The 18,816-nt window shown below is 43.5% G+C and overlaps 1 protein-coding gene across 2 annotated transcripts in view; it reads right to left on the reverse strand.

The window, feature by feature from the left end:
* The window catches only part of ARL8B (ADP ribosylation factor like GTPase 8B), a 53,111-nt gene that overhangs the window by 21,211 nt on the left and 13,084 nt on the right, over positions 1-18,816 (reverse strand). The window contains exons 4-7 of one of the 2 annotated variants that reach the window (XM_068253113.1): positions 17,502-17,595; positions 13,732-13,799; positions 13,261-13,331; positions 10,035-10,340 (exon numbers count right to left, since the gene is read on the reverse strand). In XM_068253113.1, coding sequence (XP_068109214.1) covers positions 10,291-10,340; positions 13,261-13,331; positions 13,732-13,799; positions 17,502-17,595 — 283 coding nt within the window. In that variant the 3' untranslated portion in view covers positions 10,035-10,290. Of the gene's footprint in view, positions 1-10,034; positions 10,341-13,260; positions 13,332-13,731; positions 13,800-17,501; positions 17,596-18,816 lie in introns of those variants that run through there. The other variant, XM_068253112.1, reaches the window with a different exon arrangement.

Genomic DNA, 18,816 nt, shown 5'->3' on the forward strand with positions numbered 1-18,816 from the left:
TTCTGTACAGTGTATCGACCAGCTGATAATATTCAGCTGGCCCGATCATGCCGCTCGACCCGCGCCTGCTCGATTCCCGCCAGCGGACAATGGCAGGTAATCGAGCGGTGATAAGGAAGCGCCGGCGGGGACGAGCGGCATTCGATCCGCGCGGACGAGCGGGGATGCGCCGGCATCCAGCCTCTGGCTCGATCCGGCGCATAAAACGTGCAGTGTATGCCCGGCATAACATTCAGTTTGAAGTTCAGGAGATTATCTTGACCAGGACCACAACCCTAAATGCATTGAAGCAACTGCCATGTGATTGGTTGTTTAGATAATTGCATTAATGAGAAACTGAACAGGTGTTTCTAATAATCCTTTAGGTGAGTGTATATTCTCCGTTATGTAATGGAGTTAATTATAGGCTAGAAAATTCTATCTTTTAACAAAAAAAAAAAGAAATTAGCACCTAGTAATTAAGTACTAGATTCAAAATGAATTCACTAAAACTGTAGAAAATTTACTGTTGCCTAAAGGAGTTACTTACACCGTAAATAGTCATAAAAATGAATGCTGCATTACTGCACATGACCAATAGAGGGCACCTTCCCTCATATGTTTTCTTCAGATAAGACAACCAATATGTTAGTAGGGATGGCATGAAGTTTTGAATCAGGATGATTTATTGGCTAATTTAAAAAAGAAAAGCAGTAAGCCTTCGACTATGAAGCCTTGTATCATCCTGATACATAACGTCTTGCTTTTACTGATAGCTAACATGGGACAACACTCTACTGCTTCTTTGTTAGGGATGGTGAATGAGATAAAAAATGCAGAGTAGACACAGAATTATGCAAACTTTTTTATGCAAATTTACACAGCTTGAAAATGAACCCAACAAATCCCACCAAGGTGTAATTAAACTGGTCCATTTTCAACTTGCACGAGGGCTGGAACCCACTAGAGTGCTTTTTTGTGCGTTTAGGGAGCATTTTAAAGGGAACCAGAGAGGAACGTAATAAAAAAAAAATAAAAAAGCTTTTATACATACCTGGGGCTTCTTCCAGCCCCATAAGCCTGCATCGCTCCCACGCCGCCATCCTCCGCTTCCTGGATCGGCGGTACTAAGTCCCGTCACTTCCGGTGGACGCGGCCAATTGTCCGCATCACAGGGGCTCCCAGCATACCCTTACGCGTGCGGCTGCGCAGTAGGCAGCCTCACACGTACGTACATGGAGGGAGCTCCGTGTGATGCGGACAATTGGCCGCGTCAGCCGGCCGACTGGCGGCCATGACGGGACCAGGTACCGGCTGATCCAGGCAGCAGAGGGCGGCGCCGTGGGAGCGATCCGTGCGTATTGGGCTGGAGGAAGCCCCAGGTATGTATAAAATCTTTTCTCTGGGGCCTCTGGTTCCCTTTAAATAGTTAGCAATTTCCCTAAACGCTCTGCCAATATAAATAAATGTAACTAATTCCATAGGAGCGATTGCGATTAGCAAAATCGCAATCGCAGGACATGCAGCAAGTTGGGAGAGTTTGTGCATCAAAGTATTGAAGCGCTGGCAAATCACTCATGAATTGCTACACATAGCGATTTGTGTGTGATTTTAACATTACTGCAAACTGTAAAAAAAAAAAAAAAAAAATGAATAATTTGAAAAGGACCAATCAGAATTAAATTCGCTAATCACTATCACAATCGCTGGCAAAAAGCTTACATTTTTTAAAATCAATACCAAAATTGCTTACAAAACGCTAATTAAAAACGGGATTGATTGCAATAGCGCTTTGTGATTTGTAGTTGGTTCCAGGCCTCAATCTGCAAATGTGTATAATCCTGCATTAACTCAGATTTATTTGCACCGACGATCCCTACCATTTGCACTTTATCATACAGCAATATAACAAAAATCTATTAAAATCAATGGACAGTAATTTCTAATTCACATTAGTTCAACATCTAATCAGACTTACGTGCTCTAATTAGCCAAATCAGACCAGAATTTACACTCTTATAGGAAGGAAATATCTAAACTCATTACGTTAACTGTGCGTCATGTACTCTTGGCCAAAATTCTGGCTTTGAGGGCTCTTTTGCACCAAAAACTTCAAAGCGCAATTTTAGCATGCCATTTTCTTTTGAGTTTTTTTGTTGCAATTTTCTCTATATTGGCCTCAATCAAAATGCAGAAAATAAAATGCAGCAAGGTCAGCATTCAGGTGTGTTTCAAACTGAAAGCAATATTCCCATAATTTTGGAACCGCAAGCACAACGCAACCGTGTCAGAAACAGTGCTCAGCGTGAATGCATTCTCCAGACTCCCATTATAAAAGGTCCTGACCTTATGATCATCAAAGTGCAAGCATTCCGAAAATCGGAACAAATCGCTGTTGGTGTGCAATAGTCCTTACAAGGCCTCTTACTTTCTGTGCCAAGGGATGGGAGGACAGATGTGACAAAGTGTCAGCCAGTTACTGACTTTTCCCTTCACAGTACAGCACATCACCAATACCCCCGGAAAGGTCACATGATCATCTCTGTATGGGGGCTAAACCGTACACTACTGATCCACATTTAACTGCATGATTATTTTGCAGCTTCAGAAAGTCTGGATTGGTTTCTTATTAGACACATTCATTCCAACATATCTGACCGTCTGTCTGGGGAACTTTGTACAGAATAACCTCACATTCTACTTCTGCTGACAGTTTCAGGGAACGGAGCGCAATGGTGGAAAGTCCTCACTATCCACATGAGGTTGGGAGTATTCCAGACAAGATCTGAACTCACTTGATCTTTTACACATAAAAGCTTTACTCAACTCATACTACTTTACACAGTGTGTATAACAATGTGGTTATTTTTAAAATGGGTCAGTCCATTCAGAAATTGATATTTTTATATTTGTAATGTTTGGTGGAAGATAAAAAGGTTGAACCACAACTCTCAGACTCTAGCGATGTGATCTCTGCTATCCCAAGTTCCCAGGTCTGCATACCTCACAGACATTTATTTTGAAGAATGGATGGAGTGGGGGTGGGGGGGTTGCTAAACAAAGCGAGGAACTATGGAGGAGGAGGAGATCTTATTGCTGAAAGTTCAAAAGATGGAAGAGGTCAAAATCTGACTCAATCTACTAGTGTGACAATAATATCGCTTATGGGTGGAGCCGCCTTTAAAGAACTCCTAAAAGAATGTCCTGTATTTTCTAGCAGCCAGTCAGGTAAGTGCCATAAAGAATAATCAGTGCAGAATGCTGACAGATAATAGGTGACTGGTTGTTGTAAATACAAGCGCATTGGTTATACTGTAACATTGGCAAACTTTTACCACTTCACCCCACAGTCTATATTACCCTTATCACCAAAAGCTATTTCCACCTATCAGTGCTCCTCCCATTTATTTGGCCATAACTTTATCACTGCTTCTCACACCTGAATGACCTATATCTTGTTGTTTTCGACAAAAAATTGTGGGCGATACTTGGTTTCAGTAATCATTTTATTTTCTATGCTTTTTATAACAAAAAAAAAAAAATGAAAAAAGATACACCATTTCTCCAATTCCATTCCCTATAATTTTCAAATAAGCAATGCTACTATAAATAAAACCAACACATTTTATTTGCCCGTTAGTCTCGGCTATCACAACAGTTAAATTATATTCCTAGCACAATGTATAATAACATGTTATTTGGAAATAAAGGCATTTGTTTGGGGGGAGGGCTTTTTGTATCCGGTCAATAAAAAAATCTTTATTTACTAAAATAACAGTAATAGACCCTCATGACATATTAAAAAAAGCTGAATCCCGAAAACAAACTACTTCTATATTTTTCTGTTCGTTTTTTTCTTTTTTGATTTTTTATAACTGGAGGTTGGGGGGAAAAGATTTTGGAAGGGATTAATTTTATTATTTTTTAATTTAATTTGTTCTAACTAACTTTTCTTTTTCTCCACAAGATGGCGCTACAAACACTATTCTGGGATACCTGGAAGCGTTTGATATTTTTTTTTTTACATCGTTTTACTTTGCCTATTATGAATGAGCATGGCCCCTGATCGGGGTCATGTCCATTCATTCCAGGCACTGCAACTGGCTTGGGGGAACACATTCACCTTCAATCACCGCTTTGTAAATCGTGCTGTGAACAAGCAGCGGGCACAAGCACCACTGCAGTACTGGATGTGTATTCGTGTCCAGATGGAGTAGCATGGCTCCCATCTGGAAGACTATAGTCATCCAAATAGGATAAACTGGTTAAGGGTTAGGCTTGGTTCTCGCTAAAAATACAAAAACGGACATTTTGTTTTTGTCCCTTCGGAACACTGACAAACAGATCGTATTTATTAATAAGGCCAAATAGCCTATGGTGAAAACGCATCTTCTCCAGGCTCTAACCAAACCACAAAAGACCATCGAAGTAGACACTACACTGTCCACTATCGCTGGTTTTCCAGCTCAAGTAGGAAAGTAGCCTTAGTATACACAGATTTGAGTTCTACCTTTCACATGCATTTCTGAAGCAGTGTGGAAGGATACAATAGAATGCAGCACTTGGATTTCACTTGAGATCTTATGGAGTATTGTGAAAGCTAAGCTAATGCATACAGAAATCTGAGTTTGGTGTCTTAGCTGTGCCATAAGATCCCATTCAGTATCAACATGTTGCACACAGCATCGCTGTTTGCACAGGGCCAAGCAGCATCTGAGGACATCTTCAAAATAAGACCTACCAAGTACCTTAAAATCATGACTCATTGACTTATTTAAAGAGAACCCGAGGTGGGTTTGAAGAATAGTATCTGCATACAGAGGCTGGATCTGCCTATACAGCCCAGCCTCTGTTGCTATCCCAAACTCCCCTAAGGTCCCCCTGCACTCTGCAATCCCTCATAAATCACAGCCACGCTGCTGACAAACAGCTTGTCAGAGCTGGCTGTGTTTATCTCTATAGTGTCAGTCTGCTGCTCTCCCCGCCTCCTGCAGAACTCCAGTCCCCGCCTGCATCCCTTCCCTCCCTGCTGATTGGAGGGAAGGGATGAAGGCAGGGACCGGAGCTATGCAGGAGGTGGGGGAGCAGCTGAGACTGACACTACAGATGTAAACACATCCTCACAGCACGGCTGTGATTTATGAGGGATTGCAGAGTGCAGGGGGACCTTAGGGGGGTTTGGGATAGCAACAGAGGCTGGGCTGTATAGGCAGATCCAGCCTCTGTATGCAGATAACATTCTTTAAACACACCTCGGGTTCTCTTTAAGATGCCCCAATTCTGTGCTCTCTCTTCCAGTGGCGTAGCTATGGCCCCCCGGTGTGAGTTTTACATTGGGCCCCCATGGCACTCTATATGTAACAAATGATACGGCGCAACAAAACCTGCCAAGGTCATCTACTGTATTAGAGGTGCTAGAAGGGGATGGGAAACAGTTTGTTAATGATTACTACTATTCAAAGCATCTATAGAAGTGATTATTACCACCACAGGACCAATAGACAGCTTATACTTTGGTTTAGGATGGGGCCCCTCTGGCCCAAGGGCCCCAATGCAGTCGTTACCTCTGCAACCCCTATTGCTACGCCACTGCTCTCTTCCCTATTCAATTTCTGTACTTCGAAAATAATTGAAAACAGAGATGGTGTTAAAGAGGATCTGTTGCTTACGGAAAAACTCAGCCATTGACTAATAGACGCTATGGAGCTGCATAGGGCAGAATATCAGAAATGTCACACATGCAGCTGCTCTAAAACTAAATAAAGGGGAGCTTGCTGCTTTGCATGAGGATGGATACCACGATAAAAGAGAACGCCAAGGGTGAAGACATGCATGCGTACCATTCAGTGTACCATGGCAGTGTTCTCACTGCAGAAATAGAGTTGCTGTGGTTTTATTACAGTACCCATCCCCATGAGTAATAAGGTCACAGTGTCGAATATTTTTTATTAATTTAGGGATGAGAGCTTCTCATAACAAGCCAGTTTTCAGTGTTCCAGGAACTGGAAGCAGTACTAGCAAATGAAAGTCACCAGTTGCCAATCAATTAGCCAGGAGCTGTGTGAAGTAATCAGCAGCCACGTAACTTGACTGGCAGCTAGTGACTCATTTGATAGGACAGACTCTGCTTCCTGGAACAGTGGAGATTTGCCTATTAGAAGAATCTTTCTATAATCTTTGCAGAAAAGATTTTTCTGCTGAACCAACGACTGCATCACCAAGAATAAGAGGTGAACTCATCTTCCCTCCAACCTTTTTTCATCACTCATAGCGAAGCATCCAGCCCCTCTCCTTTCCTGCCCAGGAGGCCAATTTAGGAGGTGTAGAAGGCCTGTGCAGGAACATAAGGTTTGCAGAAAGAAGAAGTTGGCTGCGGCAGAAGGGAACTGGGAGGGTCATGGGAACACAAAGTACAACAGAGGTACACAAAGGGGAAGTACGTCTGGATAACGCAAGGCTAACTCTCAACAAAGAGTCAGGGCAACTGTGGATATGCCAAGAACAACACAACCATTCTGGTGACTGTTATAGAAAAGTGATGGAATTAAACCTACATATACATCATACAGTTTTGTTCCAGAAACAATGGACCATGATCATTTCAGGTGAAAAGCAAGAGTGCGGACAGATGTCACCCATCATAGAGGACCTCCTCTCTAGCCACAAAGCGGTTAAATGTTGTTTTTTTTCTAGTATTCACAGTGGGGATCTCAACCAAACAGAACAGGCTGCTTGTGGAATCTGCACACCAACAGTCACCCGGCACAATCAGGAACTTTCCCACAACGGTTGTCCTAGGTGCTGATGTAGTTTTACATCAAAACGCAAAAGCTACAGATTCTTGATAAAGTACAGAATAAAGGCAGAAACTTGAATACAATGGCTTCAATTAATCAAGCATTACCGCATTCGGTAATGCTGAAAACAGCTGACTTTACGGAGCACTTAGTAAAATGTTAATTCATCAAAGCAGTTACCGCATGAGAAGCTGACATTCCTGAGCAGTGAGATAAATTACCGACTTGTTTGTTGATTACCTCAACACATGTCAGTAAAATGTCAGCAAATGTTAATTCATCAAGCTTACAGCATTCGATAACATGTGCAGTGATTATCTCCAGCTCTCCCCTGTCCCCTGTGGATAACAAGCTTGGAATGCCTTCAGTGTGGATGTCTCAGTGTTTAGCAGGAGCAGGCAGCTCCAGATGCCTTTCGGTGGTGTAACCCTTTGAGTCCCTGTTTGAAAATGCAAAGATGCTGGTGGTGAAATCACCAAGCATGGCATTTGTAATGTCTCCAGGAAGTTAGTTAATCTACGTTGTGGCAATTAAGTAAAATGTTAGGAAAGACTGATGGACAGATGCAGAGCAGCAGAGGCAGAATAAACTGTAAATATAACATGTTTACATCTAAAGGGATGTCGGGATGCCTTCTATTGTAAATTGCTAGTAGCAGCTTGTAACAACAGAGACATTCCAAGCTGCTCTGCGAACAGCCTTTGATGAATTGAAGCCGTAGTAGTTCGGTAACTTAACAAACCTCTACCGCACATGGGAAAATATTAATGAATTAGCACAGTGAAGTGTAAAATACCGAATGCGGTATTTTAACGACTGGGGTTTTGTTATCGAACAGCCTTTGATGAATTGAAGCCAATGTGCCTACAATTTAGAATCCAGTAAAGACAAACCATCCTTTTTTTTGAAAAAAAAAAATGACATTTTGACACTTGACTGATATACATTCAAGGAAAACCTGACCTTTAACAGCACCACAAAATTACCCTATACTCATCTGTAAAGGCTGAGGGCTTTTTCTAGTTCTGTGGACTTCAGATACAACACTCAAGACAACTTGAGAGTTTTAGGCACAAGCAAAAAAGGCAAAATAAAAAACTGTAAATAGCAGCAGTGTATGGTGAGCTAAAGCAAAGGCTCAGAGTAATGCCGTGGCAGCTACAGTGTCGCAAACACATCCTAGTGTCGGGGGGGGGGGGGGGGAGGGGGGTAGAGGGACGTACCGGACTCTTGTACAAGGGCACAAAGAACAGGAATGGAAGACGGAGCAGGACAAAGCTCCTGGCAAGGAGGTTTAAACCCTCTTGTACATAAAGTAGAAGGATAGGAGGAATTCTGCAGTCCAAAGACTCCTCTTCTGATGTTAGATCTGCATGTGGAGGGTTACGTATAGTCCAGCCGAAGCACAGGCCGTGCTCGGAGTAGCCTCTAGTTGGCGCTGTTCTGTGAAGATGGCTACAATACAGTAGGCAATTCTAGAAGTGATTCTACTTTCACACTGGTCACCGTCTACAGCCCATTCAGGTTATGAAATCTTGAGCGTTATTCCAGTAGGCTGAAAATGGCGAGCTTTTTAAAAGGCCTTCGTTTTACTTGCTGTAAAAGACCACACCACGACCTGCTCTGCTTTGGCATCTTCATGTCAATGTCAAACTCATTCTAAAAATGAATCTGTCTCTGGTAATGCACAACCACAGTGTTGTATATTAGAATTAAATAATAATAAAAAAAAGGTACATTCAAGCCAAGTGATCTGCAGGGGGAAAATCAGCCATCTGGCTCCTATTTACATCACAGGTTCTCTCACAGAAGCAGACACAGAGTCTAGAGATCTGCCCACTGCACACAATTATTCAGTATCAAACGTCACAGTATAACAGTAGTCCAGAAACTGACAGATGCGGCAGTGACATATTACTTTGGTTAATTAGTGAATTGCTACCAATTGTTCAGACAGATTCGCCTTAAGCCATTAATATGGTAGTAGATTGTCCAGCAAAAATATAAAAGTTAAATATCAGAAAATTCGATTTTTGATGAAGATTTTTTTTTTTCGAAAACCTTTTGCAGAAAGCTGAATTCCAGAATCACACATTAAATAGGGACTGCCTACATTAACCCAGATCTACATATAACTGGCATTTAATATTTTAAAAAAATGAATAATACCTTAGTGCATTGATTCAGCATACTTTTTTCCCCCCCAGGAATTCAGGGGATGGTGCACTGTGATGACATCACCCCATCGTGATCAGCTGTTCAAGGTTATGACGGGGCGTGTCTGAGACTAGTCTTGAAGTGCTTAATTACCGATAAAAGTGTGGTCGCATGGCAGACACCATATGCTCCAGCACTACAGGCTAGACTTTGTTATGTAAAACGAAAACCAATAGTGTTTTTATAAATAGACAGACCCAAACATTGAAAAAGTTACACAGTATGTGTACTTGGAATTCAGCTTTTAGTGTGATTAAAAGGACAAGTACATCTGTAAATTACTTTATATAAAAGAGCTCTTAGTGGCTTTCCGATTTAATGTTGCGACTCACGCACTGCACATTGACACAATCAGATTTCATACCCAAAGTAATGGTTGTGCTTGGCACAGCAGTCAACAACCTTGCTAAATGGATGGAGGTGGGGGGGGGGGGGGGAACAGCTTATTACTCTCTCTGAATTCTTTAGTTTTCACTGGTTCAGAGTTGACCTAGACAATGCAAAGAAGAGCAGTAAAGCACAGTCACTAGCAATGGTGAACTGTACATAGAGCAGTCAATATGACCAAGATAGATTATAAAATATTACAAGATCTATAGAAAAAGAATCACATCTCCATTAGGGATGGTTCCGATGGGTGACTGAACCCACAGCCCGGCGTCTCGGTCTAATCCTTTTCTGCTAGCGTGCAGCTAAGCACTTGGCAACCTTAGGAAACGTTCAGCAAATGCGCTGTATTTTGAAAACAACACACGTGCACACTGTACCGCCACAGTTAGCCGATCATGCCGGCAGTAGTCCATTCACTTGAATAGACAGTACTTAGACAAGTGCTGCGACCATCGTGTTATGCCATCCAGATGTCCGTATGGACCGCCCCTTTAAAGCTCTTTTATACAAATAAACTTACCGTACTAGACTTTCAACTGTCTCCAGCTTAATACGCTAGACGAAAAAAAACCTTGATTGAGATACAAAAAAAAAAAAAAAAAAAAAGGATAAAAAGACCAGAGGTGGATAGGAAAGTAGATCACCACTATACAAATTTCCTGGTGTGATGTTACATTTGGGGGTATATGCCACAGCAGAGCAGGCATGGGGTACCCCGACAGCAGACCAGCTACAGGTTGCAGTACATCCTCCGGTGTATCCGGATCCAGGACTTGTCCTCTCCTTGTGTGAGAAACGGCATGAAAAGAACTTTCCCCGGAACAGGGAGATGCAGGGCACATCTTTGGGGCAGGGCAGGAAGGGCACGTTCCATTATACAGAGCAGCAGTTAATATCACAAAGCCCATTAGCTGCGGCGGGACTTGGAATGCTGGATGAGCCACTGTAGAGTGATATCTGAGAAGAGAGGATTATTGGAGTAAGATGTCAAACTGTCAATAGAAAACACAGCAACTGCATAAACACTGGGGATAAAGCAAGTAGAGGCCGTGACAGCCAATCAAATTCCCGTGGCGTAATGGTTAGCGCTCTCGCCTTGCAGCGCTGGGTCCCTGGTTCAAATCCCAGCCAGGTCAACACCTGCAAGGAGTTTGTATGTTCTCCTCGTGTCTGCGTGGGTTTCCTCCCACATCCCAAAAACATACAGATAAGTTAATTGGCTTCCCCATAAAATTGGCCCTAGACTATGATACATGCACTACACAAGGCATATATAGAGATATTTGGTTGAACAGCGAGGAGAACGCCAGCGCATACCACTAATGCTACGTACACACTTGCGATAACGATCGTTCGCTAGGAACGATAATTGAAAGACGAACGATACGGCAACGATAGGAATGCAACGATGGGATGCAGCGATCATCATACACATTTTAACGATCGTTCTCGCAGAAAAGAACGATCAGAAGGAAATGTTGCGTACACATTTATATAAAATTAAAAAAAATAAAAAAACCACCAACATGGAGTTACAATAGATACAAATACATGATTGTTAACTTGAAAACAAAGTTTAATTGAAATAAGCAATGTAACAATCTTTACGGCCGCGCTACAAAGGAAGTACGGAAGCTGGGCAGAATTCAACGCAGGCGCATTGGCCCTTGTAACGATCGTTCTCGGCCGATGTCTGTACACACTATAGTTTTGTAACGATTGTCGGTAGATACGATCCGTCAGGTTGAATATTTCCATCCTTCCGATGTCGTTCGTGTTAATGATCGTTGGGTAAAGTTCTTTCCCCGATTGTCGGCGGAACGATCGTTAATTAGCTGTTTCAAACGACCATAGTCGCCAGTGTGTACACAGCATAAGGCTGCATCTGAAATGACCACCAGCTCAGTGTGAAGCACCTAAATAGATTTTCTGCACACTTTGCATTCAATTCAGATGCAAATCTGCTACTACTTATGCAAACAGGAAACTCAGGAGGAGGGTCTGGGAGCAGCTAACCTGACAGTTACATAGTTACAAAGTTAAGGAAAGGTGGGGGGAAAGGCTGCGCATCCCTAAACACATGTTGCAATTGAATGGTTAATCGCACAGGCATATACCGCCTCTGCCAGACTGAAAAATGCATGCCCTGCATCCAAGACAAGTGCTAACATTTATTAAACTAGGAGGCGTGGCGCAAGTGTCTAGTACAATATACTTTGCATGCAAACCATATAGGAAGCTAAAGTTCCTCCTAGTTTAATAAATGTTAGCACTTGTCTTGGATGCAGGGCATGCATTTTTCAGTCTGGCAGAGGCGGTGTATGCCTGTGCGATTAACCATTCAATTGCAGCATGTGTTTAGGGATGCGCAGCCTTTCCCCCCACCTTTCCTTAAATATATAGAGATATGATTAAGGTAGGGATTAGACTGTGAGCCCCTTTGAGGGACAGTTAGTGATAAGCTAGTATTTTTTTTTTTTATTAAAGGCAGCATAAAGCAAGAGGTGTATGGAGGCAGCCATATTTATTTCCTTTTACACAATATCAGTTGCCTGGCAGTCCTGATGATGGCATCAGTAGTGTCTGACTCACACATCTGGAACAACCATGGAGCTCATATTGTCAGGTTTTAGTCAGAAACATCTGATCTGCATGATTTTTAAAGCATAAGAGGCAGAGGATCAACAGAACTGCCAGGCAAATGGTATTGGTTAAAAGGAAATAAATATGTTTGCCTCCATATCTCTCTCAGGTTCCCTTTAAAGAAAATTTAAAAACCAAATAAAAAAAAAAAAATCAGTTTAACTTACCTGGGTCTTCTTGCAGCTCCCTGTAGTCATCCTGTGCCTGCAATGTCTTTTCGGAGACCCTCTAGCCAGCAGAAGCGACCCCCACAAAGCTGGCCTGCCACGCGTCTCATTAAAACGTTCCTGTTGCCATCAGCATTCTGCACAATCACAGTATGCGAAAATCACTACTGTTTACGCGCAGCAGCTCAGGGCTGCCCATGAGCAGTAGTCTCCGACTGGCCAGCTTTGCGAGGGTCGACACTGCTCCTGGAGGGTCTTCGAAGGACGCAAATGACTAAATGTGGCTTAGAGACAACTGTATTTAAGTTTTGTTTTTTGTTTTTTTATATACATGACATTACTTTAGGCCAACGGCAAGTAGGAAGTTAGGAAAATTCCTTGGGTCGACAGTTCAGAGCCGGGTGCTGTGAAAACTCATTGCTAGCCTAGAGGCTAGCAACACATTCTGCTGCTATGGAAGCGGGGGAAAAGGGCGATAGCATGGCACCCAAGAGTGGCATTGAGCAGGAGGGGCAGGGAGGAGAAATATATCTGTGTTGATGTGTCCAAAAAGATCTCACAGGACTGCCAAAAAACATCTACCCTAACCAGCTGCCTTGGCCATCAAACATCTAGCATGCGTAATAGGCTTCAGGCAGTCTGAAATATCACTCCTTTGGTCTTTTGCTGACAGTGCCATAGTACCTCATCTTCCCTTTTATTTCCTTCTAGGTAAACAGATCTTAAAGCATACCAGAACTCTGAACTTCCTCTCTACTCTAAGATAACCGCATAACCCTTAAAGAGAAACATCTCTGTTACAGCTGATACGAATCCAGCAATACATCTTTTATGGAGGCAAACATAGGGTTAACATCCTGTGTTTACAAAATTAGCTGTTCTGTTGTGGCAGAGGACATTCTTGAGCCGACACAACTGAGACATCAACTTACGGTGGTGAATAGTCACAGATGAGGGGGAATTAGACAGGCTAAACTCTCTACACAGGGTGCATTACTCTGTTTTCCTTTTGTCCTATGCAAGAGTTTAGGTAAACTTTAATAAATTGCTTCATCAACAGCACCTACCTATGTTATCCTTTTCTTTGCAGGAAATGGAATAGCAGCAGATCTCTCTGTCCTGAATCAGCGACAGGTGCCTGCGGAGAAAAATAAAATATGAATAAAGTATTATCTCCACCAACGTCAAGACTAAATGAGACCGAACTGAATGATTCACTGTGTATCTTCTACATGCGCTTTCTTCACGTGCTGCAATTGTGACAGTTTCACGCTGTGCAAACCTGAAAATGGGCTCAACTCAAAAGGCAGGATCAATAAAATCAGCTGTGCTTTGTAAACACCTACAGCTGTGAAATAAATAAACTATTAGCTGCTATTAAAAACACATACAAAGGCCCATTCACATGTATGGCAATACAGAACACCTGACTGATGTAAAGCAAAGTTTTACACCACTTTCAGGAAAGAATGTGCAAATGAAGGCCCTTGTGTTGAGTCAGTAACAATTGATTACACATCTTATCTGTGAATAAGTACATTTTTTCAATCAGCTGCTTTTCGTCCAGTGCATTGGCGAGATCTCTCTTATTCCCGAGAACCAGGACCTAAAAATAGACAAAATCCAAGGCAAAGCATTAGAAATAGACTGCACTGCTAATTTCAACAATACAGAAGAATACATCCCTAGTTCACCTTCCGGCAACGGAAACACAATCAAGCATCTGCATGGCCAGGACAGCACATGTGCAGTAGTGCACAACTCAGCCAGTGGCAGACTTAAGGACTGGGCTGTTTCGCTCAGATCTGTGCTGCACGGGCTCTCCAGCCCGCAGCACAGATCGTGGTAAAGGCAGGGCAATCAGACAGGGAGGGGGGGGGGGGGGTAGGCGGGTCTCCTCAAAGCCCCCCCCCTGCAGCGCGATTCCTCCCTCCCTCCCTCTCCCTCCATGGGTGGCGCAGGACGGAGATGCATCCTGCGCCGCCTCTGATAGGCTTTAGCCTATCACACTGCGGCGATCGACGATCTCCTTTACGGCGCTGATTTCTTCCCCGCGTGTGTACAGTTAGCCTGCGAGCCGCAATCGGAGGCTATTCACGGAGACACCCTCCGTGAACTGACATGGAACGGCTGCTCGAACAAGCGGCCGTTTCGATGTAAAACCACAAACGACCAGCCGCCGCCTATCGGCGTTAGCTGGTCGTTAAGTGGTTAATTGGGCTGACGGCAGCAACAGAGGGAAACCGAAGGACCTGAAAGACTATGGACGGCTGAAGAACCCCCAGGAAAGTAAAAGTCAACTTTTTTTTTCCCCTCTGTCTCAGAAACACTTTAACCTCCTTGGCGATAACCCCGTGTGTGACACGGGGTAAGCCGCCGGAGGGTGCCGCTCAGGCCCTGCTGGGCCGATTTACATAAATTTTTTTTTTGCATGCTTTATTGTACCGCCAGGGAGATTAAAGTAAACCTGAGATAGCGGGGAGGGGAAAAAGGAAAAAAAAGTGTGTAAGTGTGTGTGTGCGCGTGCGTGCGTGTGCACACAGTGGGATGCAAAGGAATTCCCTTGAAGCTTTCCACATTTTGTCACATTACTGCCACAAACATGCATCAATTTTATTGGAATTCCACATGAAAGACCAATACAAAGTGGTGTACACATGAGAAGTGGATCGAAAAATCATACATCATTCCAAACATTTTTTACAAATAAATAACTGCAAAGTGGGGTGTGCGTAATTATTCGGCCCCCTGAGTCAATACTTTGTAGAACCACCTTTTGCTGCAATTACAGCTGACAGTCTTTTAGGGTAGGTCTCTTCCAGCTTTGCACATCTAGAGACTGAAATCCATGCCCATTCTTCTTTGCAAAACAGCTCCAGCTCAGTCAGATTAGATGGACAGCGTTTATGAACAGCAGTTTTCAGATCTTGCCACAGATTCTCGATTGGATTTAGATCTGGACTTTGACTGGGCCATTCCAACACATAGATATGTTTTGTTTTAAACCATTCCATTGTTGCCCTGGCTTTATGTTTAGGGTCATTGTCCTGCTGGAAGGTGAACCTCCGCCCCAGTCTCAAGTCTTTTGCAGTCTCCAAGAGGTTTTCTTCCAAGTTTTCCCTGTATTTGGCTCCATCCATCTTCCCATCAACTCTGACCAGATTCCCAGTCCCTGCTGAAGAGATGCACCCCTGAGCATGATGCTGCCACCACCATATTTGACAGTGGGGATGGTGTGTTCAGAGTGATGTGCAGTGTTAGTTTTCTGCCACACATAGCGATTTGCATTTTGGCCAAAAAGTTCCATTTTGGTCTCATCTGACCAGAGCACCTTCTTCCACATGGTTGCTGTGTCCCCCACATGGCTTGTGGCAAACTGCAAACGGGACTTCTTATGCTTTCTGTTAACAATGCCTTTCTTCTTGCCACTCTTCCATAAAGGCCAACTTTGTACAATGCATGACTAATAGTTGTCCTATGGACAGAGTCTCCAACCTGAGCTGTAGATCTCTGCAGCTCGTCCAGAGTCACCATGGGCCTCTTGACTGCATTTCTGATCAGCGCTCTCCTTGTTCGGCCTGTGAGTTTAGGTGGATGGCCTTGTCTTGGTAGGTTTACAGTTGTGCCATACTCCTTCCATTTCTGAATGATCACCTGAACAGTGCTCCGTGGGATGTTCAAGGCTTTGGAAATCTTTTTGTAGCCTAAGCCTGCTTTAAATTTCTCAATAACTTGATCCTTGACCTGTCTTGTGTGTTCTTTGGACTTAACAGTGTTGTTGCTCCCAATATTCTCTTAGACAACCTCTGAGCCCCTCACAGAGCAGCTGTGTTTGTACTGACATTAGATTACACACAGGTGCACTCTATTTAGTCATTAGCACTCATCAGGCAATGTCTATAGGCAACTGACTGCACTCAGATCAAAGGGGGCCGAATAATTATGCACACACCACTTTGCAGTTATTTATTTGTAAAAAATGTTTGGAATCATGTATGACTTTCGTTCCACTTCTCATGTGTACACCACTTTGTGTTGGTCTTTCATGTGGAATTCCAATAAAATGGATTCATGTTTGTGGCAGTAATATGACAAAATGTGGAAAACTTCAAGGGGGCCGAATACTTTTGCAACCGTGTGTGTGCGTGCGTACACACACACACACCCTTTTGTGCTGTCTGGATAGTCTGCAATTGGCACCGGAGAGAGTCCTCCGGTACAAGGTGTCCTGCGCATGTGCGGCCCGTTCAGGCACGCGCCTGTGGCTGGTAGCGTTCTGCACCTGCGCAGTACTACTGCCCAGGCACAGAGCGCTTACGGCCACGAGAGCACGACGGGGGGAATGCACAAGGTCTGACTGCGCCTCCGCCTACTGGCCCCAACTGTAGAGTTTTCCGGGGCCAATTGCGTACTATCCAGAAAGATCAGAAGGACGGAGAGGGAGCGATCAGCCTGGAAGGGGGCTGGAGGAAGCCGCAATTATGTATATTTTTTCCCCCCCCCAGGCCATCTCACGTACCCTTTAACCTCCCTTGCGGTATAATTATTTCCGGATTTTAATGTCTTTTCAGCACGTTTCAGACCCTAAAACCAGCAATTAAATCATGCCACCAGAACGCCTGCAGCAGCCGCTGCAATCACTCACCTCCCTGGGGTCCAGCGCAACAATTTTCCCTCCGTCCTCCGGGTGGTGCTGTAACTCTATAGTGAGATCACTGACAGCAATCTCACAAGTGATTCAGAGCCTTAAAAGACAGTAAAGAGAACGGCTACCGATGTCTGGATCCCCCGGGAGGTGAGTAAAAATGCAAACTGTGCGCTATACTCTGCATTGTGCTCCCGGCGGCTAGCCCGAGCATAGCTTGGGCTTAGCACCAGGGAGGTTAACGGCTGGGTAGGCTCTATGAAGAGATGCAGGCCTCCCTACTCGTTTGCACACTATTATGGCAGTTGGATTGAGGAATAATTGATAATCCCCCATGCGGAGAATGACAGATGTGTCAGATTTCCACTACCTGCTGTGACAGGGACATAAGAAAAAAGTAAGTGTACATGTTACAGCTAAAAGTAAAAAAACAAACAAAAAAAAAAAAAACACAACAGGTGGCACATCACTGGCTGCAAAGATGCTTGTATTTCAGAACGGACGCACTACATGTTACGGACACAAAGGTCCTTCATCAGGTGCATAACAGTGGTTATTCTCACACGTTACTTTGAGAGATATGCACATTTATATGTATGCATTTTAATTTTTCACAATAGCTGTCCTTTAACTGAGCAGGCCTGTAAGTTGCGGGCCACATACCGGAATACCCTGTAGCTGCGGCTTGTCCAGTAGATTGTGCAGTTCATTCCGGGATGCTTCAACCTTCTCCCGATCTGCAGCATCCACCATGTACCTGCCGAAAATATAATAAAAAAACATATATTTTTACCTAGTCATAGTGTGTGGACAGTTCCTCATGTTTTTCTGTCACTGCTGCCATCCTCCTGTATCCTAGAAATATAATTTGAAGTAAAAATCCACTTTTGTTACAAAACAGACAAATATTGATTGGTGCTGACTCCGTTTGAAGTTCACTGTGATTTTAAAAAATTCTACTTCTTTCACCATCACACAAAGCATTTTCAAGTTTTGCAGCAAGATCCATTTGTTCTTCCAACCATGGCAACAGTCTCTGTTTGGAATACTGTTGCCATGAGAAGACTTTTCCAGAAACTCTCCTCATATTCCAGGAATAACTAGCTGCACGGGGAAGCAGTGTTGTTACTGCTTCTCAACACCTGAACTAATTCAATGATTGATAGCATACCTCTATCTGCCACTTTCAGTTAAAGGGGACCTGAAGTGAGGTGATATGGAGACTGACATATTTAATATTTATTTAATTAATGCACATTGCCTTGCTGATCTTCTGTCTCTAATGCTTTTAGCCATAGACCCCAGTGTTCTCCTCAGAATTGTTTTCCAGCTGGGTGGCATCAAAAAGTAGCCGGGTGGGGCGAGATGAGAGAATGCAGGGCCTGTGCTTCTGTGAGTAACTATGCTTACAGCATAAGAGGAGAGCCGATGACAGCCGGGTGCTCACCAAAACTAGCCGGGTGGTGCAATCGGCTAAAAGAGCCTGGATAGAACACTAGACCCTGAACAAGCAGTCGGATCAGATGTTTCAGGCAAAAATCTGACAAGATTAGCTGCATGCTTGTTTTAGGTTATGATTCAGACAGTACTAATGCCAAGCAACTGTTATGGTTTAAAAGAAAACAAATATGGCAGCCTCCATATACCTCACTTCAGGTTCCCTTTAAAAGCTCAGTGGAAGAGATGTATTAAGCTTATAAAAACAAAGAAAGCAGGCTGAATTAATAGTTTGGCATTACTCCTTACAACATATAAAGCCAGACTGAAAGCAACAAGCTTTTCTAAACAAAAACAGAATCTCTCTGTAAAGAGTACTCAAGCTAAAATTGACAGAGCCAGTCATTACAGGTTCTGCCTTAATGATGGAGGATGATGGGGGGGGGGGGGGGGGGGGGGTCACGGCATTATATACCTGTTCTGGCATCCACCTTCCAGGCACTCGATCTATCTGCCTCGCTCACAGAATGGGCTTTTGCCA

The sequence above is a fragment of the Hyperolius riggenbachi genome, chromosome 9 (genome assembly GCF_040937935.1).
Source record: "Hyperolius riggenbachi isolate aHypRig1 chromosome 9, aHypRig1.pri, whole genome shotgun sequence".
NCBI lineage: Eukaryota > Metazoa > Chordata > Amphibia > Anura > Hyperoliidae > Hyperolius > Hyperolius riggenbachi.